The 27,672-nt window shown below is 34.5% G+C and overlaps 1 protein-coding gene across 8 annotated transcripts in view; it reads left to right on the forward strand.

The window, feature by feature from the left end:
- PIK3C2G (phosphatidylinositol-4-phosphate 3-kinase catalytic subunit type 2 gamma) overlaps positions 1 to 27,672 on the forward strand; it is a 355,918-nt gene that overhangs the window by 56,850 nt on the left and 271,396 nt on the right. For all 8 annotated transcript variants that reach the window (XR_008663575.1, XM_055318866.1, XM_055318867.1 and 5 more), the window contains 3 exons: positions 5,077 to 5,179; positions 10,651 to 10,721; positions 20,152 to 20,215. Coding sequence is in view for 7 of the 8 variants with exons in the window: in XM_055318866.1 (XP_055174841.1) it covers positions 5,077 to 5,179; positions 10,651 to 10,721; positions 20,152 to 20,215 (238 nt within the window). In the remaining variant the exon portion in view is untranslated. The remainder of the gene's footprint in view (positions 1 to 5,076; positions 5,180 to 10,650; positions 10,722 to 20,151; positions 20,216 to 27,672) is intronic.

Here is a 27,672-nt window from a genome sequence, read left to right on the forward strand (position 1 = left end):
TGTAGAACTTATCTTACATTAAAAAAAAAAAGCGTAGCCCTATTATCTGATGTGTCATTTGCAAATATCTTCTCCCATTCTGTAGGTTGTCTTTTGGTTTTGTCAACTGTTTCCTTTGCTATGCAAAAGATTTTTATCTTGATGAAGTCCCAATAGTTCATTTTTGCTTTTGTTTTTCTTGCCTTTGGAGACCTGTTTAGCAAGAAGTTGCTTTAAAATTGTGTTGATGTTTTTATTAAGATTTGTATATGTGTGTGCATGTGTGCTCTGGTTAGAGACCTGTATTGACGTTAGTAGTGTCTTCCAAACCTCTTTTCCCAAGAGACCTATTATTTATAGCCCACGATTTGCAAAACACCTTATATAAAAAGAAACATGTGGAAAAAAAGAAAGAAAGAAACATGTGTATCACATTATACCAGGAATGCCTGAATCTATACACAAATTTTAAGTGTGCTATTTTTACTCCAAATATTTATGTTCTAGTCTCTGGTCTTATTTCATCAAATCCAGTGTCTTTATTTGCAAGATGAGAGATTTGGAGCAGAACTGTACTTCTTCCCAGTTTCTGAGATTTTTCTTCATCCAAGATCATAATGATACCCCTATAATTAGAATAATTTTATATCTTCAGGACTAGATTAATACAAAAAATGCAAATCTACCCACCAGCCCACCAAAATTCTAATGACAGGAAAAATTACTAAAAAACCTCCTGGTGAAATAAGAAGAGTGATAGCATGGGAAGAACGAAACAATTGCAAGACTACTGTAGAGCTCCTAGATAAAATGTCAAAAGATATTTAAAATAAGGGGGACTTGGGACATTCATTTGACAGCTTTATAAAAAACCAGACAATTTCCTAAGGAATGATGAGCTTTCAAAATTAGCTCAAGGAGAGAAGTATGAAAGTAGGAAAACAATGAGCAGTGAGGAGTAAAAAGTTAGTTTTCAGCAAATTGCACCAAACCCTCAAGGGCTAGAGATTTCTCAATTGTATAAACTGTTACAGAATAGAGAAAAGGTATACACAGTTTACAAAAGTGGCCTAAGTGTGATGCCTAAAACAAATAAAGGTAATAAAATGTTAAATTTTTAGGCCTATCTAAATTTTGACATGCATACAAAAAAATCCTTAAAAACTGCAAATTAAACCTTCTAGTGGGGACAAATCTATACAAATATGTAAAGATAATTATACATTAGGAAACTCTATCAATATAATTAGTATATTAACACATTCAAGAAAAAAATGAACTTCTCAATATGATGCACCCAACAGATAAAGCAAACCTGTGTGATAAAATTTGAAACATCTATTATTTTTTAAATCATTAACAAAATAGAACAAGAAAAGTATACAGCAGGACTACACAGCAAATATATCCAACTGTTAATCATTTGAGGCAATCCTATAAAAATGAGACAATGAGAAGTGTGTCTACAATCATTACTACTATTCAACAGTGTTCCAGACAACAGGAAACAAAAGGATTGGAAAGCAGTAGATAAAACTGTAATTATTTTGAAGAATATAATTATCTATTTAGAAAGTTCAAAATAATCAACTAAAAAACCACTAGGTATTTCAGCAGGATTCTACCTCCTAAGTCAACACATAAAATCAATTAATAAATATCATGAAAAAAAACTTTGACTTATAATAGAATCTATAAAATATCTTGCAAAAAAAAGCATAATATACGTATTATGACCTGAAAGATGATCTGAAAGAAAACTAATACTTTACTCAACGGCACAAAAGAGAATTAGAGTGTATGTAATAATAGTTATCTTTGAAAAGAAGATTCAATATTATAAAAATACTAATTCTTACATAATTCCATAAATTAAATATAAGTCAATACTATATTAGCATTTTCTCCATAGCAGTAGCACACTAATTCTAAAATTGTTCTGGAAGAGAAACTGTGCAAAAATGATAATATAATTTTTTTGAAATAGTGACTTTCATTTCCACACTTCAAAAAATGCTAGAAAATTAAATCCTTGAAGCAATTTGGTACTGGCACAGGAATAGATGTATAAATTAATGATAATATTTAGAGTCCAGAAACAGATCAGATAGTTATGAAAACTGGTCACATAACAAATATAATAAGTCAGAGATGAAAAGATGTCCCCATTTAAGATGTCCAGGAAAATTGCCATTATGTTGTAAAAATGTCTAAACTTGGAGCTATACATCACTCTTTTACTCAACAAATGCATTCCAGATAGATGTTATATAAGGACATAAGTATAAAGAACAAAAAAGAAAGTGTTACTATGAAAAAATTAAGTTTAATTCTTTATAGATAATTGATACATAACAATTATTAAAAATTATTACTGTTTAAATGTGGAAGAAACAAAAGATTACAGCAATAATTATAAAAATCTAAATCAATTCTTTAATCAGGTTGTGTTTCAAGTGTAAGTATACGCTCTCTAAAAAGAAGGTGTAACTAGAAGTTAGAGATAATTACTACAGGTTTGGTTTATGCCAGAAAGAAGGCATAAAATTGTGATCAATAGACCTTGCATCCTATATCAAAGGCTTCTTTTACTCTATCAAAACAGGCGATTGAGGGTCTAAATATTTTTAGTTAAAAATAGAATATTCTAAGATGTCTGTCTTTTTTATAATTCCCATCTCTTTTATTTACACTTTTCTTGATTTCATCAGTTAAGTGATAAAAATATCTAGAACTAAAATGCAAAATGGTCTCTATACCAATGGCAATTGGAGGGCAATGGGAAAGAGAAATAAACTGAAGTCATATTTAGGCTCTAAGGCTTATTTGAGAGTGTGATATACACAGTAATTAAATTGAGATAACAACAGAAAAGACTCAAGATACATGTTATTTAAAAATTAGGTAACCATTATAAGATAAAAATATATTTATGTCTCCCAAGCCTCTAAAGATAAAAAAGAAACTCAAAGAAGACTCAAACAATCTTAACAAATGAAGGAAGACAATAAAAAAATATAGTTTTAGAAGTGAACAATAACATAGCAAAAGATATTGTTATGAGTGAAATAGTTTAAATTTTCTGATTATAAAGCAATCTCAAAAAATGAGTAAAAAGATACTTAGCTATAGGCTAGAATATAGAAATACAACTAAAATAAAATGATTTCACTTTTAACAGAAATATATATTTACTTGGTCGCTTACTTTGGCTTACAAAAGAAGTGCCATGAACTCTGAGAAATTATTATTCTGGAAAAAAAGGAAAGAGGAGAATTTTATCTTTTTGTCTTTTACAGTTTAATACAATTCAGATGTTTTCCATGACAATACACTCCCATAATGTAACTTTTAAAAAAGAGAGATGAATTATAGAGGAAAAAAGAGACTTAAAAAATCTTATAATGACCAAAAATCTGATAATTACTCAAATATTGCCACACACACACACACACAGAGAGAGAGAGTGAAGCAAAGATAAGGGAAGAATTAGAACTACTTTTAGAAAGGGGTAGAATTGGCAGATTTAGTAAATGATTTAGCAGATTTAAATAGGCTTCCAAGTTAAATTTGAATTTCATAAAACCCCAGATTTTTTAATTATATATCAAATATTATGGAACACATACCTATACTAAAAAATCATTCACTAGTATCTGAATTCAAACTTACTGGACATCTTCTATTTTATCTGGAAGCTTTAGTAAGGGGTATACATACAGGTGGGTAAAGTAAAAAAAAAAAAGCCAGTTCAAGAAAGCAGTAACCATATCTGTGGCTGAAACTAGACTGGGGTCCAGGGTCCAGACTTCAACACACTGAGGAAAGGAAATTTTAAAAGCAAGGTAGGCCATATCTCTTAAGCTGATCCTAGGATAAGAATAGGAAAAAGGAAGGACTCTAAGCACGGAAAGAGGAGATGGGGTGAGAGGGTGAAAGGAGAGGAACTTAAGGCCATGTAATAGAATATGGAGAATGCCCTTGGAGCAGAACTTGGGTGATGAGGAAGGCAGGAGCTCAAGGAATACATATGCCATGCTTTATGTTTAGGCTAGCAGTAGAAATAACTCAAGGAGCAATATACAGCTTGTGGAAAGCACTGGGACAGGAATCTAATAGGAGGAATGGGCATAGCATGTAGAACACATGTGAGAATACTAACATTCATCATTTTGACAAGTGGATAGGTATTGAATTTTCTTTAAAAAATTAGCAATTGTCAAAATAAGAACAGTTACAGAAAATTTAGTACCTATCAACAGAGCAATACTTTAGTTTTCTGCCATTGTTAAGAATAAGTGGTCCCAAATATTTAATGAATTTTCCAGATAAATAAATATATCACCTTAAGAACTTCAAATGTTTTAACATACAAGGCTTTTTTCTTCTGAAATCCTTCATATATTTCACTAAGATCCTTAAACAAAGTACATTGACAAATTCATCCTTTTTAATGACTCTTACAGAGGAGGAAAGAGAGAAAAGGAAGGGAAGGGAGAAAAAAGTTATGCCATTAGAAATTTCTGAAATATGTAGGGATATTTTTTCTGTTTAATCTTCTCATCAACCTTTTGATGTAGATATTAATAATATAAATTCTAAAAATATATACTGAGTTTCAGATAGTTTAATTGGCCTGCCTGTCATGGAGCTAATAAATCTGTCTCTAAAGCCCATGACACTTCCACCTCACTGCTCTACTGCCTTGATACTGTGGTCCCCCATATACTTTGTGGCATCAGACCTTCCAGAACATGTTGTCCTTAGCTTTGAGATGGCTGGATAAAACAAATTCTGAATATGTAAAATATTCTTTATTATAATTTATGTCCATTCTAAAGGTATCTAACCATTTTCTAACTTGATGCACTTAAAAATAATTATAATATCTTAATAATCATAATATTTTAGATTGTCACCTAAAAATGAATATAATGATATATTTTTAAATAAATATATAAAACTAAGGCTACATATAAAACTTTCATCAGACTAAGTTCCAGGAAAAAAAAAAAGAAACAAAGTCAGAGAGGAAAACATACATGTGGGGGTATTATGAGAGGAAATGACTGTATTCATTTTTTTTTTCTCCTTCAGTGATTACTCTTTGGGGAGCCACAAAATATTTCAGAAAGATAAATCTGTTATCCAACTTAATCTTCAGAAAAATGGGGAAGTGCCAGGAAAATTATCCCGAAAGGTAAGATTTTCTTAGTATAGGTTTCAATTTGCAAGCTGAACATTTTAAGGGCAATATTCCTATCTTTATGGATTGTTGCCAATTTGGAATTACACAGCTTAATGAATACATGTTCATTTGAGTATATTTACTGAAACATAATGAAATATTTATCTAAATGCCTGTTAACAATTTGGACTGAAGCAATTACATGAACACATTACTGCAACCTTAGTATAATCCAAATCAATTGGTCTCTTGGAAAAATCATTTATGAGAAACTTATTAAGGTTATTATATTCATACTATCCATGAAGCCACTCAGAAGTGAACAGAATAAAAATAGTGAAGGGGAAACCACTGAAGAAAGAAAAATAACTTGTTCTATTTGAAGACTATTTATGTTGGTGTCAACACAATTTAAGTCAGGACAGATTAATATTCATAATATATATAATAAAACTACCTCAAAAGGGATTACTGTGCTTTAATGACACAATTTCATGCTGTTAGATATGAATTTTATTCCCTATGTGATGTCTTGAGTTATTTCAAACCCAAATTGCACAGTATGCAATGAACTTTGATATTTTGGCAGCTTTATCTGTAGAATCTTCCAATTACCTGCTTTAAGCAAAAATCCCATCACCCTGTCATTTACATCAGATAACAGATTTTCAGTGCATGACTTTTTTTTTTCCTAGTCTGAGGTGTTTCATCATAAAAAGTGTCAGGTGGTGCATTAGGTTGCAATATATCTATGTGGAATATAACATAATGAGGCCAAAAGAGAGTTGTTTAGAAAAATCTTTTGGAACTGGTACTCAACTCAGCCAGTGTTGACAGCTTTAGGGCTATGCATCTGAAATCTCCACAGAGAAACATTATAAAGTACAACTAATACTCTCAATATTAATAAACCTAGGAGTCTTCAAATTGTCCTCAATGTTTTGAAAAAGCTGAAGTCATCACGTTTCATTTCAACATGGGGGGACGAAGAGAAAATGTATGATTAATTTTTCCTCTCCTTGAGAACTTTCATGTTGCTAAAAAATAACTCATCTCCTTGGTAGTAATTCACAAATCACTAACATTTCACGTTCATGTAAATGAAGGCTTATACTTACATCCATTTAATACCACTACTCAGATATAATGTACACCGACACTTTAACATTTCTATTATATTTAATTTTCACAATAATTCTATGTGGCAAATATTATTAAAAATAAGGAAACTGAATCACAGGCAGCTCCATGACTTTCCCCAGATCATATTCATGGGACTGGTAAGCAGAAGAGCTTGGGTTTGAGCCCAGTCTCCACAGCCCAAAAATTATGCTATCAGTTTATATGGCAAGTGCACACAGGATTCATGGGTTATACTCAAAAGGTTTAAATGCGACTTTCAGCACAATTGGTAAAAAATCTAGATATATATGCATTATATATAATACACATATTCTTTGTGGGTTTTTGTTTTTGTTTTTGTTTTTTTAGAGAGAGTGGGGGAGGGCCGAGAGGGAGACAGAGAATCTTAAACAGGCTCCACCCTCAGCATGAAGACTGACCAGGACTTGATCTCAATACCCTGAGACCATGACCTGAGCCAAAATCAAGAGTCGGACACTTAACCAACTGAAGCACACAGACCCCCCTTGTTTTGTTTTCCACAGCTATTCCACTTACTCCAAAGTCTGGGACATGATAAGTGTTCCATGATAATTAACTATATTAAATATATATTAGATGCCAGAAGAATCTGTTATCAGTGCTTTATATGTATTAACTCACAACAGCTTGAGCAAAAAAGTGAATATTACTATTATTTTCCTATTTAAAATAAAAGTATTAAAAATTCAAAAGAGTAACTGCATAGCCCAAAGTCTGACAGGTAGTAAATAGGGAGATAAGATTTGAGCAAAGCTTGTCTGGTGACAGAGCTCACTATATCATAATGCCAGCCAATTTAGTATCTTTGGGATGTTGTCACATGTTGTTGGGACAGGCATATAGTCACTTCTGGGTGTAAAGTGTATAATTTTCTCTAGAAATGTCTGCTTTTCAATGTGTCATTTGGATAATAGCAGGAATTAAGTTATACGGCTGCTTTTTTATGCTTTGACTCACAATATTTACTTCCTACAGTGAATATCACCATCTCTTGGCTAATTCAACAATTTACAGGTAAAGAGTATAAATGCTTTTTCTTGTCCACTTTTCCTAGCACTAACACTGTTATTTGAAAATAGATAATACGCTAGATGACACAGATGTTTATATATTCTCCATTCACTCAACTATGTAACTGCTGTGGACTAGGCCCAATACTAATGAGTAAAGTACTGAACAAAACCAACAAGATCCCAGCCTTCAAGGGGCTTAGTGTCCAGGAGATTCAACCACTCTGACTCTCAATTAAAGGGCAGTGATGGCTTCCACATAGAGATTAGAAAGGCATCCCAAGTCGCCATCTCCCCAAACCCTGGCTCTGAAGAATTCTTCTTAGCATATTTCAAAAGAGAGGATATCAATTTTACTAAGATCTGTAAGGATTTACTTTCAGATACCATGCTAAAAGTACATTACACATATAATCTAAAAATAATTAATTCAACAAATATTTGTTGAATACTTTTTACTTGCCTTTGAAGATCTCTATGTGAAGGAGCATGTTAGTGAACCTACTTAAAATTCAGAATTATGTCTTAGGAAACATATATGTGGACACTGATATTTATTCACTGAACTAATGATAATTGAGCACCTACTATATACCAGGAACTCTTCTAAATACTGGAGATACAGAAACAAATAAGACATCTCAGTATTTATTCTAGAATGCAGAGTTCTCATTCTAGTAAAGAAGACATACAATAAAAAATATACATTTAAAAGTCTGATAGAAATAGAGAAAAAAAAGAAAAAAAAAAGAAATAGAGGCACCTGGGTGGTTCAGTTGGCTGAGTACCCAACTTTTAGTTTCGGCTCAGGTCATGATCTCATGGGTCACTGGATCAAGCCCCACAAAGGGCTTTGCTCTCACTGGGGAGTCTGCTTGAAGGTTTTCTCCCTGTGCATACATTCTGTCTCTAAAGTAAAATAAAACAATTTTTTTCAAAAAAATCTGATAGAGATATGTGCTTTGAAAGAAAAGATAACTATGCTTTTAAAGCCTAAAATAGGAACACCTGTTACAGGTGAATATGAGGGACTAGTGGTGGTGATTATTTTTACATATAAATCCCAAAGCATATAGACCTAGCTTTCACCATAAAAAATAGAGTGTCAAATTTAAAGATGTGGCAACTTGTTTAAAACAGATTCTGGAATCATATTGCCAAATTCAAATATATGCTCTTGGATAAATGCTTATATTCACCTTGGTTTCCTGGTTAAGAAAAATGTGAATAATAATACTTACCTGATATGATTATTATTAGAACTTAATTGAGAAATATAAGTGAATAGTGTAAATTAGTGCCTGTGCCTATTGATACTACATAAGTATCAATTATTGATGTCATAAAATTGGAGTGTTAGACTAGATTGTATTTTAGCCTTTTACCATTAAGAATTCTATATGGTAAGGAGATACTGCATGGTCTCCTTTCTTGATTATACTGTTTCAAGTAGTATCAAAATTTTCTATGGTTTTCATAATTTTAGCTGTATAAAAATATTTATAAACAATTCTATTTTCTTTCTAGTAAAACAACATAAAATAGCTTATAATATTCTTTCTATATAATACCAGGAACATTCCTTGACAAATTTATTGACATCATTGCCTTACAGTAGATACTTTAGAGGTCTCTAATTGTATAAGGCATATTGCAAAGCTCAATTTGTCTCAGATGTCTTTCCTATTTTAAACTTGTTTGTGTTATACTGAAATATGGTAATTTTTGTTCCATGAGATGTTCAAAAAACATGTTGACAGTCCATAGAAATCTTTCTAGATTTCAAAATTTTATAATCCCCATCTTGATTAGATTGTGCATAAGTCTTTTTTAAAAAAATTGTTCTTTATCTCTCTCAAATGTGATAAGTATTGCCAACATTGTTGATATTAATCATAAAATCAAGCTTTCATTCTAGCTCAAGGAAACATTCACAGAACACATATAACAGATTTTTGTATGGAAAAGGCAAAAAAAGACATCTTTACTTTTTCCTAAAGATGAAGGGGTGGCCTTCAGCTTTGGAGAAAAGTGTACAATAAATTCCATGGACAAGTACTCAAACCTGTTCTCCAGACTTTTGAGCTCTTGTAAATAAAAATACTTTTCTTGTAAGTGACAATATGACAAAGGCCAATTTCTCCCCCAAAACCATCTCTGGCAGCCAAGTAAAGCAGTTTTAAAATGAATATGATTATGCTACACACAGAATGATGCAAATAAGTAATTATTTATATGCTCGCTTTGGTTTTAACTGAAGAACGAACTTTCTTTTCTTCTTCTGAAAGTCTTTCTTTTTTGTAGCATGCATTCAAAGTACTGTATTATAGTGATGACCTTATTCTCTACCCCCTACTTTCTTACAAAACCACCGAATAAAAACATGAAATACCTTTGATCTGAGGCCATATAAAGGTTTTCCTTCTGATGTTTTCTATCAGGAGCTCTCACAGACAATTTTAAAAATAGATTGTATATTAACATACAAGATTGCAAGCACTCTAGGCATTTAGGGACTCACTCAGCTCTCCAACTTAACAGCTATATGTAGTGAAATAGTGCAATTATGAAGGAGTACATTGCATTCTCCCTTGCAGACTTGCATAGGATTTTCATAAATGCCTGTTGGAGAAGAGCTAATTGAGGAGATATGGTGTGTGTGTGTGTGTGTGTGTGTGTGTGTGTGTGTGTGTGTGTTTGCATATGGACCACAGGACTGATATTTTATGATGAGTAGTGTCTGCTCATCTTGGGAGAAAACACATGCCTCCTGCTAACTCCTGGAATTTATGCCTATCAGTAGTTGTCCCTCATTAGCACAGTCTAATGTTCATGAAATGGAAAGTTCTCTTACACTAGTATTTGGGAGGCAAGACGTGGTAAAGTTGAAAAATGGAGTTCATCCTGAGTCTGCTGGCTGATCTGGAAAACTGTCAAGTCTCGCACTGCCATTGCATCCATAGCCTAAATGCAAAGAAAATGTGCATGTATATGAGAACTAGTGTCTGCAAAACTGCCTTCCTGTGAGGAGAACTTAATGTTTGACCTTGGTGATGCCAGAATGTTTTCCAGTTGTCCTTGAGGTTTATCGTTGACCAAAGCTCAGTTTTCTGATTCACTTTTGAAAAGAATGCTTACAGAGTTAAGACAAGTCTTGTAAAGTCTTTAAAACAAAGTATTAAAATGATGAATGAGGGTTATCAAAAGAGGTGAATAAAATGACAGCAGGAAGTTACAGACCTATTTTTATCTGGTACTCATTCCTATTCACTCTATACTATAAATATTAATATATTCTGCTGTCTACAGCATGAAGATGACCACAGTCAGTTTTATCTGAAACAACTTCTAGAATTTATGCATATTTGGAAAGTATCCAGGTAAGATATTTTACTTTGTTCCAAGACTATTTTTTGACTGAGTTCTCAAGTTCCAAATCACAATATTTTTTAGTTGATTGTAAAAACTATCCTTTCACTACTACAGTGGAAGCTACTGTACTTTTAATAGATATCTCCCTCTGGCAAATTTTGTTAATAATTATCTATTCTTCACAGCTATTGAGATACATTTGAACAGCTGCTAACATCTTCCAGAACAATCTAACATTCATTTGAAAATATCTCTGCTACCAGTTATTACGCTTTCAAGGATTTTTTCATTCATTTTGTGAATTTGAGTGTGCATGTGTCACTAAGCTCTTTGTATAAACTGAATTTCCATACTTTGAAAGTGAACACCTCCTGGTTTAAATTTCTTTCTTGAACTCCCTGAAAATAATTGGTATATCATAAACAGAGAAGCGTGAATTGAAATTGTAAAACTCAAGTGACAGTAAAACATATGAACATATCCTAATTGATTCTGATATCTAAATGTATGTGTGTATTATTTGAAAGAATAGACCTATCAGGAAGCTAACCTGGATGATATCAGGGCTACATTATGGGTTTACCTAGAATTAAGGTTCTTAGCTGAATGAGCAAAAAATTGGGGTAGGGAAGGCATATAACATTAATCTCCGAACCAAAGCCTGATATAAAAACATGAGTTAAAACTGTTATGAATAATGGCTATTCATAATAGCTATCAATTGGTTACTGGAGTTATTGTACATTTTGCATTCATTATCTTATCTAATTCTCCTACAACCCTCTGGTAAGACACAAAATTTACTTCAGAATCAAAGAAACTAAAGTTTAGGAAGGTTAAATAACTTGCCTAAGGCCACTCAGTTCATTAGTGGTATGACCAAAATTAGGTCTGCCTGAAATTTGCAAAGACCATCTGTCTGAAATTTGAAAAGACCAGATTCTTTTATTAAACTACTGTGTCTTTCCATGTGTGCCACTCTTTATTTCCTCAAAAATATTCATCCTCAAACAATAAATAATCGAATGGGTAGAACTATGGAGCACTTTTAATATAAACCAACCCAAATTTATATTTTATAACTAATTCCATGGATCACATAGAGTTTCCAATCAAAATGACATATTAACAAAGGCTATAGTTTCCTTATTCCAAAATAAATTTATTTAAAAAATAAGCTACAGAGAGGCATCAAATCTGACAAATTCTTTTTTTTTTTTTAAAGATTTTATTTATTTATTCATTAGAGGCGGGGGGGCGGGCAGGGACACAGGCAGAGGGAGAAGCAGGCTCCATGCAGGAAGACCGATTTGGGACTCGATTCCAGGACTCCAGGATCACGCCCCGGGCTGAAGGCAGGCGCTAAACCGCTGAGCCACCCAGGTATCCCCTGACAAATTCTTTAAAAAGTGAGAAATTCTTGGTAGACAAAGGGTTGTCTTAAACTGGTTTGGTAGGGGGTTGTGACTTATATGTAGACAGCTGCTGACCGAGGCACAGAGAGACAAGGGTAGGCTAGGAGAAGAAAGTGAGAGCAAGATAGTTTTCCTTGTGTTCCTGCCTCACTCTGTCATTGCCATGTCCCTTGCAGAATTACAGTGACCTCGATTATTGTTTAGTATAGTTGTTAACAGGGTTAAATTAGGGCAAAGCAAAAGTTCTGCCACGGTGAAGACTAGAGGAAACCTGGCAGGGACAGACTAGCCTCAAAATCTAACTCCTCCACCCCTTTCCTTCAACCCCAGGGTAATGCTGCTTACCAAACAGAAAAGTTGAAAAATTTGTCAACTATCATACAGATAATTAATGTTAGCCAGGACTAAAATCAAATATCTAACTCTCAGTAAGAACTTATTCCATTTTGACTGTACATATTGTACATAATTTTATAAATATATAAAAATATTTTTATATAAATGTATATATTTTATACATAAACATATAAATATAAATCTTATATATAAAATTTATACTGAATATATTTTATATATACTATTTTATATTATTGATATATATTGTTTTATATGCAATGGCATTATATGTGTATACAAAGAGCGTGTGTGTATTTATCCATTCATTCATTGATGGACATTTAGGTTGTTTCTATGTCTTGCCTATTGCAAATAATGGTGAAATGAACTTGGAAGTGTAGCTAGCTATCTCTTCAAAATAGTGATTTCATTTCCTTTGAATACTAGAAGTGATGGGCAGCCTGGGTGGCTCAGCGGTTTAGCACCACCTTCGGCCCGGCCCGAGATCGAGTTCCACGTCAGGCTCCCTGCATGGAGCCTGCTTCTCCCTCTGCCTGTGTCTCTGCCTCTCTCTCTCTCTCTCTCTCTCTCTCTCTCTCTCTGTCTCTCATGAATAAATAAATAAAATTTAAAAAAATACTAGAAGTGAGAATGATGGATGATACATTAGTTCTATTTTTTTTTTTTTATGTTTTGAGGAACTTTCAAACTGTTTTCCATAGCAGTTGTACCAATTTACATTCCCAACACAAGGTTCTCTTTTCTCCATAGCCTTGACAGGAAATAGCCATTCTAAGAGGTGTGAGGTGATATGTCATTGTAGTTTTGATTTGCATTTCCCAATATTAGTGATACTGTTCATGTACTTGTTATTCAGATGTTTCTATGTATATTTTTAGGAGAAATGTCTACTCAAGACCTCTGTCCATTTTTTAATTGATTTTTACTACTGAATTATACATTTTAGATACCAATCTATTATCAGATATATGGTTTGCAAATATTCTCTCCCATAACCTAGGCTGCCTTTCATTTTGTTCATGCTTTCCTTTGCTGTGCAGAGCAAGGTTTAAAGTTTAAGATAGGGGTGTAATTTCATTATTTTGCATGAGAACATCCAGTTATCTCAACACTATTTATTAAAGAGAATATCCTTCCCCCATTGATTATTCTTGCCTCCTTTTCAAATATTACTTGACCATATATGTGTAGGTTTATTTCTGGGCTTTCAAGTCTGTTCAATTGGTTTATGTGACTTTTTATTACAGTGTTGTAATTCTTTTGATTCTTGAAGCTTTGTAATATCACTTGAAATCAGGAAGTGTGATGATTCCAGATTTGTTCTTTCTCAAGATTGCTTTGGCTATTCAGGGTATTTTGAGGTTCTATATTAATTTTAGGATTTTTTTTTAATTCTGTGAAAAATGACATTGGAATTTTGATAATTATATTGAATTGGGTGCCTGTCTGGCTCAGTCATTAGAGCATGTGACTCTTGATCTAAAGGTCGTGAGTTCAAGCCCCATGTTGGGTGCAGTGGGTGCAGTGCTTACTAAAAAAAAAATAAAATAAAAAATATATATATGTACACACACACATATATTGAATCTATTGATGACAATAATATGGACATTTTAACAATATTAACTCTTTTCATGTAAAACCTTGGAAGCCTTACGATTTTCTTCAATTTCTTTCATCAATGTCTTATGGTTTCTAGTGTATAGATCTTTCACTTCCTTGGTTAAATTTATTCCTAAGTTTTTTTTTTTTTTTGAACTATTTTAAGTGGAATTTTTTTTTCTTAATTTTTCAAAACTTTCATCGTTAGGTTATAGAAACCGGGCTGATTTGTATATATTGATCCTGCATCCTGAAACTTTACAGAATTCATTCCTTTGTTCCAACAGTATTTTGGTGGAGTCTCCAGGATTTTCTACATACAAGATTGTACCACCATCAGATACAATTTCACTTCCCTTTCAAGTCTGAAGGCCTTTTATTCCATTATCTTGCCTGATTACTCTAAGACTTCTAGTACTATGTTGAATAGGAGTGATGAGAGTGAAAACCCTTTTGTTCCTGATTTTAGAGGAAGTATCTCCGACATCTCACATTAAGTATGATGATAGTTGTGAGTTGTCATACATGAACTTTATTCTGTTGAGATATATTCTTTCTATACCCAATCTATCGAAAGTTTTTATGAGAGGATATTACATTTTTTCAAATGCTTCTCTCTGCTTCTATTGAGATTATCAATGATTTCTTTCATTTTATAAATGTGCCTTATCATATTTATTGGTTTGTGTAGTTGAATCATCCTTGCACCACAGGGGTAAATTTTACTTGATTATGGTGTATATGATCCTTATAATGTGCTGCTGATTTTGGTTTGGAAGTATTTTGTTGGGAATTTTTTGCATCTATAAACATCAAGGATGTTGACCTGTAACTTTCTTTTCTTATAGTGTCCTTATCTGGCTCTCAGAGCAATTCTGGCCTCATACAATGAGTTTGGCAATGTCCTCACCTCTTCAAGTTTTTAAATGAGTTTGAGAATTGGCATTAATTTTTCTTTGAAAATTTGGTAAGATTTATCCATGAAGGCATCTGCTCTTGAATTCTTCTTTGTTGGGAGGTTTTTGACTACCAATTTAATTTTCTTATTATTGATCTCTTCAGACTTTCTAGTTCTTCCTGATTGGGTCTTGGTAGGTAGTATTTTCTAGGAATTTATCCAGTTCTTTTAGGTTGTCCAATTTTTTGGCATACAACTGTTCATAGTAGGCTCTTTTGTTCCTTATTTCTTGTAAGTTTTTTTTTTAAAGATTTATTTATTTGAGAGAGAGAAAGCATGAGCAGAAGGAGAGGGACAAGGAGATTCCCCACTGATCAGGCAGTCAGATTCAGGGCTCGATCCCGGGACCCTGGGATCATGACCTGAGCTGAAGGCGGATGCTTAACCAACTGAGCCACCCAAGTATCCCTTGGAACAGCTTTTAAATTAAAGTCTATTTTGTATAATGTAAGTAGAGCTACCTCTGCTCTTTTTTGGTTTCTGTATGCATGAAATACCTTTTTCCTTCCCTTCACTGTGAATGTGTGTGTCCTTTAAACTGAAGGGAGTCTCTTGCAGGCTGTACATAGTTGTGTCTTCATCCATTCAGGCATTCTTTGCCTTCTGACTGGAAAACTTTACATTCAAAGTAATTACTGATAGGTAATGACTTATCATTGACATCTTGATAATTGTTTTCTGTTTTATCCTTCCTTCCTCCCTTCTACCCACCTTGCCTTTGTTCTTTCCTTCCTGAATTGATGCTTTGCTGTAGGATATACTTCCCTTCTCTTTACCTTTTGAGTATCTGTATTAGGCTTTTGTTTTGTGGTTATTCTGAGGTTTACTTGAAATATCAGAGATACAATGGTCTTTTAAACTGATAACAATTTAACCTTACTTGCATAAAAACTCTACCTTTTTCTCTGCCCCAAAATCTTATGCTTTTGATGTCAGAATTTATCTCTATATGATATATCCATTGACAATTATCGCAGCTATAACTATTTTTAATACTTTTCTTCCTTTAACCTCTATACTAGAGTTAAATGATTGACACATCACTATTACTGTATTAGAGTATTGTAATTAACTATATACTTACCTTTCCAGTAAGGTGCATTGCATATTTTCATGTTTTCCTGTTACTAATTAGTATTTTTTCATTCAGCTTGAAGAACTAGCATTTCTTCTAAGGCATGTCTTATGGTGAATTCCCTTTCATTTTGTCTGTTTGTAAAAGTTTTTATGACACCTTCAGTTCTGCAGGACAGTTTTGCTGGGTAAAGTATTCTTGAGTGGTAGGATTTTTTTGTTTTTTCTTTCAGAAACTTAAATTTATCATCCTGCTGTCTCCTAGCTTGTAGGATTTCTGCTGAGAAACTTACTGATAGCTATATGGCAGTTCTCTTTTAAAAAGGGAAAAAAAATTTCTCTGTTGCTGCTTTTGAAATTCTGTTTTTCATTTTAGACAGTTTTATAATTGTTATATGTCTTAGAGAAGATCGTTTTGGACTGAAATAATGAGGTGGCCTATTACTAAATGAATCTGGATGTCCAAATCTCTCCCCAGGTTTAAAAGTTCAAAATCCATTATTCCTTTAAAGAAACTTTCTGCTTCTTTCTCACTCTCTTCTCTTTCCAGGACTCCAATAACATATACATGATTTCTTTTTATGGTGTCCCATGAATCCCATAGGTCTTCTTAATTCCTTTTTATTGTTTTCTTCTTTTTGTTCCTCTGTTTAGGTAATTTTAAATAATCTCTCTTTGAACTTACTGATATTTTCTTCTGCTTGGTCTCTTCTTCTGCCAAAGATATTTATTGAATTCTTCAGTGCAACCATTTTATTCTTTAGCTCCAAAACTTCTGGTTATTTTTTATGTTTTCTATACCTTTGTTGAACTCATTTTGTTCTGATATTGTGTTGCTGGTTTCATTAAATTGTCTTTCTGTGTTCTCATATTTCTGAGTATCTTTAGAACAATTATTTTAAATTTTTTGTCAGGCGATCCATGTATCACCATTTTTTTTTTAGGTCAGTTGCTGTAAGTTTACTGTGTTCTTTTGGTAGTGTCATATTTCCCCAAGTCTCTGTGATCCCTGGAGCCTTGCATAGGTGCCTGTGCATGGGAGGAAGCAGTCAGATCTTCCAGACCTTATGGGCTTACCTCAGTATAGGATCTTCACCTGCAGGTGACGCACACTAGCGCATGCTATATGACCCTCGGCCTAGTGGTACAGGGCACCAAGTGCAGAATCATGTGGAATACCCAGGTTGGTGAATGTGATGTCTTCTCAGGTCAGGCCACTGGGCCCCACAACATCGACAGTTGTGTGGTCATTGACAAATCAAGTGCTTTGGGGCATCTTCAGTGGTGCTTCCAGGTCCAGCAGCTAGACACCAGGGCAGGCAGTGGTTGTTGCTAGCGCTGGTGGCATGCACACACATAGTTGTGGGGGCCAGCTGCAGGTGTCTGTGTAGTGGCAGGGGATGGTTGCAGACATACATATAGTGGGGGAGGGCAGGGCCAGCAAGAAGAACTAGAACTGTAGGTGCACTGGCACTGTGGGGATCCTGGCTGTTGGCATGAACTCCTGTGGCTAAAGCCCTTGACCATGTGTGCAGCAGTAAAGGCTACTATGGGAATCAGACTGGTTAGATGCAGGTACACAGCTATAGAGACTGATTGCAGGCAAACCCACAGTGGCAGGAAATAGGGACAAAACCAGGCTCACAAGCAGCTATGGGGGCCTTGGCTGTTGGTATGCATTCCTGTGCCTACAATGTCTCCCTAACACATATGCATGGCAGTGAAGGCCAGTATAGAAGTCAGGCCAAAGGCTTGCAGGTGCACAACTTGAGAACCAGCTATAGGTGAGCCCTGGGATGGCAGTGGGGTAGGAAAGGGAGAGGGGAGGGACTCAAGCAGCTGCTGTTTGTGAATGTGAATACCTGTGTGTGGGGAAAGCAGTGAAATCTGCAGGGGGTCTGCAGCTGCTTTGTTGGTTGTTGGTTCTTCAGTAATAAAAGCTACTAAGGCCCAGCAAAGCAGGTAACTGGGCACCACGGTAACTCCCACTGCATGACTGATAATGACAGCCCTAGCCCTTTCTTGTGGCTAGCTGTCTTTATGCATCTCAGCTTTGCTGGTTCCTGGGTGGAGTAAAATCAATGCAGGTCCTTCTTGTAGTGGCCCAAAAGGCTGAGGAAGCTGCTGGCTCACCCACTCTCCCTTTCCCAGCAAGGGGATTTCCCTTTTGGCAGTGAGCTGTGCTGGCCTGCAGGATGGGATGAGGCAGGCAAAAAGAGGCTGCCTTCCTTTTTCTTTCTGTGTGGTTATTCTCAGGTTTTGGTTTTGGTTTTGTTTTGTTTTGTTCTACGGTGTTGTGAGAGTTTTTTAGAAGGCTTCCTAAGCTCTCCCAGAATTTTTTTTTTTCGTGGATAGTTGTCTAACCTTGACATAGGCTGGGATTGCCTACTTTGCCATCTTGGTGACTTCAAGACTGCTTTCTGAAATAAGACTATTTTGCATGCCCTCCTCAGATCACTCTATGGTGTCATTAAAAGATCAAACACTAGATGGCAGGAGCTTTGTTTTCAGTTTTCTTCTTCCCTGACTTGACTTCCTCTTAGAAGCTGGGCAAATCACATACCTTCATTAGTATTTTTTAAAAATAAAATAAATATGATATTTAATAGCAAGGTATTGAACTGGGTATATATTCTTGAGGGTCTTTTAAGTTTTAGGGTCAGATTTTATGTAAAAACCTTCCCTCCAACAGCCAAATTTTTCACTATTCTTTTCCTATACCTCCACCGACTTTTACATAGTCTATACATTTTGTCTTTGAACTGTTATATGTGATCCAACTAAAGCGATTATTCAATAAAGGTTGAAAAGGCAGCTATTGTAAAATATGTTGTGGGTTTTTCTTGACACCTTTTGTGTTGTATTATTTGTTCAATTCAATCAGAAGTTTTTAGGACAAATAGGATAGGGAAAATCATGTTTAGGAAAATAATTTTGATTAGTGAAGTCGGAAGAACCTCTACACATCTCACATCTATTTCACCTCAGCATAGATAAATATGGAGCAATAAGAGAAGCTTAGGAAAGAAAAAACACAGGTTTGATGTCAAAGCAACCTTATCTATTATAAATATATGTCATTAATTCTCAAAGCAGTTCTCTTCAAGGTTTTGAATATTTAACAATTCTTGATGTTAGTATTTGTCATTATCTGCTCATTATTCCTTTTGTAACTTAAATTTTGAATCAAGAGTAGTTTACCCAGCAATTGCACTGCTGGGGATTTACCCCAAAGATACAGATGCAGTGAAATGCCGGGACACCTGCACCCCAATGTTTATAGCAGCAATGTCCACAATAGCCAAACTGTGGAAGGAGCCTCGGTGTCCATCGAAAGATGAATGGATAAAGAAGATGTGGTCTCTGTATACAATGGAATATTATTCAGCCATTAGAAATGACAAATACCCACCATTTGCTTCAACATGGATGGAACTGGAGGGTACTATGCTGAGTGAAATAAGTCAATTGGAGAAGGACAAACATTATATGGTCTCATTCATTTGGGGAATATAAAAAATAGTGAAAGGGAATAAAGGGGAAAGGAGAAAAAATGAGTGGGAAATACCAGAAAAGGAGACAGAACATGAGAGACTCCTAACTCTGGGAAACAAACAAGGGGTGGTAGAAAGGGAGGTGGGTGGGGGGTGGGGGTGACAGGCACTGAGGGGGGCACTTGATGGGATGAGCACTGGGTGTTATGCTATATGTTGGCAAATTGAACTCCAATAAAAAATAAAAAAAATAACAAAAAGAGTAATTTGATACAATGAACAGTCTGAGTGGTTTGGTTAGTTTGTCATGGATTTTTTTTTTTGAGTTCTAAAGTTTTCAAGTATGTTTGTAGCCTATCAAGTTACACAAAGTCTATAAATATTCATCTCAAGTGGTTTTTAGATCTTATCAATAGCAATCCTTTTTAAACCATGTCTGCTATAGAATCACAGACAAAACGACTTATGATAAATATGCTATAAAGTTAATAAATTTCCTTACCCACGTTTAAACAAAGTTCTTTTGTTTTCTTTCCAGACAGTGCCTCTCTACAGTAATAAAAAAATATGACTTCCACCTGAAATGCCTTTTGAAAACCCAGGTATTAACTTTTGTTACTTCATCTATCATCCAATAAGCATTTATTAACCATATACTCTTTTTCTAAAACCGCAATTTTCTGAAGATACAAGGATGAATAAAGTAGGTCTATACTTGAGCAGCTTTCATTCTATCATGACAAAACAGACAAGTAAATGGATATGTGTTAATAAAGTGTCATAGATACTGTGAGACACCTATGTTTATATAGGACACAAAAGAAAGTTATCTATTTTACCTATTTGATCTGAATGCTGAAAAATGAATATGCCAGCTAGGGAAGGGGCATGGTGAAGAAGGTGGGGAGTGGGGACAACTTTCAGCGAAGAACACCATGAAAAGAAGCAGTTAGGAAACAGCCTGGTGTGATTAGAAAACTGTATGAAATTTGGAATGGCTACAGTTAGGGTTCAAGTCCTGTAAAGAGACCATATGAAAGGGGCACACAGGGACCAAGTTATATAGGATCTGAAGAACACTTTATGGAGAATTTAATGATTTTCTAATTTATCAGTTGATAACATAGAGCCAGTATACACGGCAGTAGAATGACAGATGGGTGATTAGAGGAGCATTTCATTAGCCCAAAATGATGATGAGAGTATTGACAAAAAAAAATCTACAATAGGGGTGGACAGGAGAAGAAAAATTCATAACAGCTGAAAATGTGCAATTTACATGATTTGGTAAAAGACTCTGAATAAAACAAAAAGAAGAGGGTGTCTAGAAATACCTTCACATTCCTGACTGCTACCTGACAACATGGAGACATCAGTTTGCTAAACTAGCAAAGAGAGGAGAAGCTAGCTTGGCAGGGAAAAATGATGGATTTAGTCCAAGACTACTAAGATTTGATCAGCAAGTGGGTATCCAAATAAATTGTGGTCACCATTAGGCAGATCATGTCTTACAGCTTATTCTTCCAGTTAGGGTTAATCTTCCACAGATGAAACATCCTATGATTATAGAAAATTGTGTAAGACAGTGTTTTTATTAATTTTTTAAGATTTATTTCTTTGAGAGAGAGTGTGCATGTGTGCACACACGGGGGTGGGATGGGGGTGGAGAGGTAGAAGGAGAAGGGAGAGAGAATCCCAAAGACTCCAAACCCAATATAGGCCTCAATCCTACAACCCTGAGATCATGGCCTAAACCAAAACCAAGATCGGACAGCCAACCAACTACACCACCCAGGCACCCCAAGATATTGTTTTTAAAACAAGTGAGAATTTCTTTTTCCATTAAATAATTGACTCCTGATATAAATGAAAAGATAAAGAACCTTAATAACTATTCCTAATATTGATAGTAAAAGATTCTAAAGATAATAAATAACATTTCTTGAAGATACCAAACTCATGTGAATTCCATATACATATTTAAAGACACAGTGATGACTAACACACAACTCATACTCTGTCCCAAAGTGTAATCCTCTCACGTTCATTTTTCTTTCTTGAGTCTGGCTTAAATCTGGAAGTTTAAAAATGTGAAAATTCACGGATTGGTTTAAGTCTCATAAAAGTGTCATAATTAGTACTTCTTTCAGCTTGATTCTTCATCTTTATGATAGTCCTTCTTTCTAATGTAGAATTGAAATTTATCAGGTACCCAAGACAAATGATGACTTTATTCATAGATCATTTATGCCTCTTGGCTGTATGTAAACATATTTATGAGATTATAGTAAGCTACTTATGAATGAACTGTAATTACCTAAATATCATGGTCCTGCTAATGTACCACAAATGCCTTTTTATACACATACACAAGCATGCAAAAAATTGTTGAGAACCTGCAAAGTTCTAATTTCCAAGAGGTTTGGTCATCTTATTCATATATAAAGCCTCCAATATTTCCACTTTGAAAGAATCCATTGATTATTGTAAACTTTTTCAGTATGACTTAAAAGTTGGCAAAACATCAAATAAATACTGCCTTTACATTAACACAGGGAAATAGTTATCACCCACATATGAATTATTTTATAAATAGGCCACAGTGTCTGCGATTTTCCAGATGAACTCCTTCCAAAACAATGAGCTTTTTATTTTTATTTTTTTAACAAAGAAGCCTCTGAAAGCAGAGGAACACTGTCCCCTAATTTTTGCTGGTTTTTTTTTTGTTTGTTGGTTTTTAAAAATTATTTATTTATTTATTTATCTATCAATCAATCTATTTATTTACTTATTCATAAGAGACACAGAGAGAAAGGCAGAGACATGGGTAGGAGAAGCAGGCTCCCTGTGGGGAGCCCAATGTGGAACTCCATGACAGGACACCAGGATCATGCCCTGAGCCAAAGACAGACGCTCAACCACTGAGCCACCCAGGCACCTCAAAAATGAGTTGTTTTTTTTTTAAAGATTTTATTTATTTATTTGTTTGTTTATTTATTTATTTATTTATTTATTTATAAGAGATACAGAGAGAGAGAGAGAGAGAGAGAGAGAGAGAGGCAGAGACACAGGCTCCATGCAGGGAGTTGGATGTGGGACTCAATCCCAGGTCTCCAGGACCAGGCCCTGGGCTGGAGACAGCGCTAAACCGCTGAGCCACCGGGGTTGCCCGATAACGAGTTTTTTAAATGTGATTTTTCCTATGAAGTATCACTGGTAAATATCTGAGATGTGAGGACAGAGTGTGATATGACCAATTCACAATTTTGTGCTTCCTATTTATTTGACAATTGCATTAAGTGGCATTTCATCAATGTCGAAGCAGTACCAATTTGAAAAACAATGTTTTGTTTTGTATTTCCTAATCTTGGATTATTAAACATTATTTTTAAAAATAGCGAACATGCAGGCTGAATAAACATGACATGAATATTATTGAGTAATATGGAAAATATAAATATTCAAATATTTATTTCCCCAGCCATGGTCATTTAACACATTTTAGATTTGACTTACTTCAGACTGGGCATCCTGACACTATGTTTGCTAAATAAATAGTTTTGTGAGTAATTTACATAGAACTATTCCTATGAACATATTCTTCCTCTCTCATATTCCACTAATACCCAGAAAGGTAAGGAATATTTTCTATAGTGATTCTTTATTCTGCATTCATCTCTAATATTTCAGATAAATTAAGAATAAAGAGAATTTTCCCCGAAATTACTTAATGCTTACTTAGTGCAAATTAGTGAACAATTTACTCACTGGAATCAAGAGAAACATAAATCAGAACCATATTCTAAAGTTGCTGATGATCTAGTTGAAAAGTAGATTACTTGGTAAGTAATGTACATAAAGTGGTATACATACAGAACAAAGCAGTGTAAAAGAAGATTTCAATTTAGGTGCAAAAATCAACTTCTGGCTCAAAGTTGCTTCTTCCTAGTAGCCTCTGATGCACTGTCTCTAAAATCTTTTATTACAATGCCAAGTAGGCCCTTTAGAGAAAGTTAGCAATCCCTACCACTGATGGTAAACTTATACTAGAATCTAGTAGCTGATGAACTAACTATAAATTGAATGGATGTCAATTGAGAAAAATCTACTCATGCTTCAAAATATGGTTTGGCTTCATGAAATATCTCCTTGGTCTAAAACCTCCAAGTACTTTACCTTCTAGCTCATGACTCCGAGAGTTTACCAACTAGATAACAAGAATAGCATCTCTATTATTCAGGTGTGAGTAACTCAGTGAGTAAGGCTGAAACAATAATCTCAGTTTTCCCTCCATAAGACCAAAATCCAACTGCATTCAGCCTCTAGACAGAGGCCAAAAATTTCATATACAAGTAGAAATAAAGGGGGTACAAAGGGATCTTACGAAGTGCTTTGGGTAACAAGCAGGTCTATTATTGGATTTTTATTTTTTATTTTATTTATTTTTTTATTATTGGATTTTTAGAAGTTCAATTTCAAATATAATTTAAACAGAGTGTCAATAAAGACAGAATCTAGGAGCAGAGATTCCAAAGTCAGATATCATATATGCCAACCCTCCACCACTACGGAAGTTTTTATTCAACCTTCCTAGAACTCATATTATTCATAACCACAGTGAATATCATAAAATATAATACAATGATATTTTTAAAAATTAGTAAAAAGTGGATGTAATGTGCTTAATAGAATATAGCAGCTAGAAGATGAAAAGTATTCAAGTAAAGGTAAGCAGGATCCAGAAGAAAAATGTCACAAAACTGATTTGCATTCACAATGGAATACAAGAGGTGGAAAAGGAACAAAAAAATCATAAGAGAAAACAGGATAAAATGAATAGGTAACAAGGACCCAGTTAAAGGTTACAAAAGAAGAAGTCAAGGAAATGAAGGAGATAAAGTCAGGTCACAAGGAAAATAAAACACAGCTGCAGGATTGGAACCTGCCTTAGCAGAAATAAAGGGCATACTGAAACTACTAAAAGTCAAGCCTATTATGTATAGAACACTCTCAGACTTAAAGAAGAAAAAAAAAAAGAAGTGAAACTAGATCTTCAATAAGGAAGATAATCACTAGCCAACATAATTTATATTCCAAGTAAGTTGGAAAGCACTGAAAGGTTTCGTCAAAGAAATAATATGATCTGACATTTATTTGAGATTTGTGCAGTGAATTATATGACACATGAAGAACATATAATATATATATATACAAATTAAAGAATAGCATTAAAGTAGGCAGTTTTATCAAACAATAAGTTCAGCAACAAATATTGCCAGTATCATAGGACCTGCCCCTGTGCCACTTTAGATCTCTTTTCCTCTACATTAGAGGTATCCTTTGGAGAAAAGTATTTGGTAGTTTTCACCACTTCACCTTTTCTCATTTCACCATCAGAGGATATCTTTGCATTCATTAAAAATATAAAGTTTAGGTTTCCTTTCTAATGTCTATTCATTAAAATAGACATTAATGTCTATTGTTGTTAATCGTAGGGAGAATGTAATAGTCCTTTACCATTGAGTATGAAGTTATTTGGAGTTATGTAGTACAGAATACAGTTAGCCGCCCTTTACTATGTTGAATATAAATTATGTTTGATAAAATTCACCAATGCAATCATCTTTTTCGAGTTTCCCTTGTGGGAGGGATTTTAATTATAAATTGAACTTCTTTAATTAATATGAAATTACTCAAATTTTAAAGCCATTAACTTCCCTCTAAATCTTAATGGCACCCCACAAATTTTGATATGTTGACCATTATCTCTTTAAATATCTCTCTACCTCATTCTTATCTTTGTAGAACTACAACTGCTTACATGACTGACAGCTCTTAGATGCCATGGGTTAATTTCACTCCTGTTTTTTCCCTTAATGTTTCAGTTAGGATAATTTCTCTTGACCTAGCTTCAATTTCACTGATAACTTCCCTAGTTATGTTCAATCTGCTGATGAGCCCACTGAAGGAATTCAGCTCTAATATCACATATATTTTTATATTTCTATTGCTTCCATTTACTTTTCTATATAGTTTCCATCTCGCTGTTGAAATTCCCCATCTGTTCATCCATATTTTCTACTAGATCTTATGACATGTTAATTATAGCTATTTTAAAGTCTGGGTTATTCTACCATCTACGTTATTTATATATTTGTCTATTGTTTGATCTACTGACAATGGGTTGTTGTATCTTGCTTTTTCATACAAATTGTAACTTTTGATTGAACTCTAAACATCACATGGAGAATAACAGAGAATAAGGTAAACTGAATTCACACCATTTCCAGGTGTGATGGAAATAGCATCTTTAGTGATGCTATTACTATGCATGATTGATATAGTTAAGATTTGTGCTTTATTTGTGTCTTGTTGTTGCTATCATTATCGTCAAGGCACTTCAGGCTTCAAATTCCTTCAAGTAGTGTTTAGCCACTATACCTGTACTTACAGTGGGGGTTGTGGTGCCAAAATTCTTTCCTCATTATTCTTGCTTCACTTTCAGCTTTCAACAGCCCCTGCTTGTCTATGCCACAGAGATGGTCCTTCTTAATATTCTTATCTCTCCCCCAGCACTATTCTGCTCTTGTTTATTATTCAAAATAGACCCATCTTCTGTAATAAGGTAAACGGAAGTCTGTGTTTTAATGATCAATCACAGCCATAGGCAGACTGTGTTTTACAGTAGCAAGACTGGAATTGTCTACAAATCTCTGCTCCTCTAAATGGCAGCCAAACTGTGCCTTATATCTGTAGTTAGTCTTGTACAGATGATTTTTTGCTCTTTCTGGCAGTGGCATCTGGCCTCTGATTGTTATCCATGTAGGATCCTAGACTCAAGATAGGGTATCCTTCCCCTTTCCCAAGAACCAAAGGTTTTTGCTCTTACTTTTCCCTCGCTGGCAAAGGATCTTCAGCTAGGTCTACCTTTTGCCCACAGGGAGACTGTTTGCCTTCCTTCCCTTTCCCCCAAAAGTGAGTTCTTGTTTTTGTTATGGTTTGGTTTTTTTTTTTTTTTGTCTTGGGATCAAGATGAAAGAAAGTGTTCTGCCCTTCTGAGTGTTACCATTTTCCTAGTACCATCAATCAGCAGCATAAAACTTTTGCTTCTTGTTGGAGAAGGCTCCACAAAAGTGGGCAGGCCTTTGTGCCTCCCAGAAACACATGATTATTTGCTATGTACTGGACTACTAAATGGACCTTCATTTTCTGAACAAGATTTCCCCTGAAGAGCTGGTAATGAAGAGCTGGTAAGCAAGATTTCCCCTGAAGAGCTGGTAAGCATCCATGGAAAAGAACTTACAAATTGTAAATTCTCCTTATGTTTTAGACTCCCAAATATTCTAAATTGACATGCTAATTCATATCTGGGCATTTAAGAATTTGTTAAAATTTTAGTTAATTTATTCTTACCCTCTTGTACATTAGTCACCTCTTTTTCCTATGTTCTGTTAAAGATCAAAGACTTTGTGTGCCCCATCTCTCCTTGGAGGGATCTATCACTCTTTGGCATCCAGTATACTTGGTCACCTTGTAACCTCAAATCTATAATGGGGTCAGGAAAAACTATGGTTTTGTACATTACCTATCTTTTTTTATTTCAATGTTGTGACCAAAGATACATATTTTAAGCTGAAATGGAACTCCACTATTTTTTTAATGTTTATTTTTAAGTAATCTTTGCACCCAACATGGGGCTCAAGCCCACAACCCTGACTGAGATCAAGAGTCATATGCTTTACCGACTAAGCCACAAGGCACCCCTTCAAATACTATTTTTAATCTTTAAGGAACAATTTATAATAGCAATAACTACTTCATTGGAACAAAAATCATTCTAAATTCTCAATTTGTCTCCAAACTCATTAATTAAATTTGGCAATTTTCAGTGAGTAAATAGAAATTGAAATTCAGTAAGGTTTATATAAAACCTGGGAAAAAAATGGGGCAGCCTGGGTGGCTCAGCAGTTCAGTGCCACCTTCTGCCCAGGGCCTATTTTTGGAGACCCGGGATCAAGTCCCACATAGGGCTCCCTGCATGGGGCCTGCTTCTCCCTCT

The sequence above is a fragment of the Nyctereutes procyonoides genome, unplaced genomic scaffold (genome assembly GCF_905146905.1).
Source record: "Nyctereutes procyonoides isolate TBG_1078 unplaced genomic scaffold, NYPRO_anot_genome, whole genome shotgun sequence".
Classification (NCBI taxonomy): Eukaryota; Metazoa; Chordata; class Mammalia; order Carnivora; family Canidae; genus Nyctereutes; species Nyctereutes procyonoides.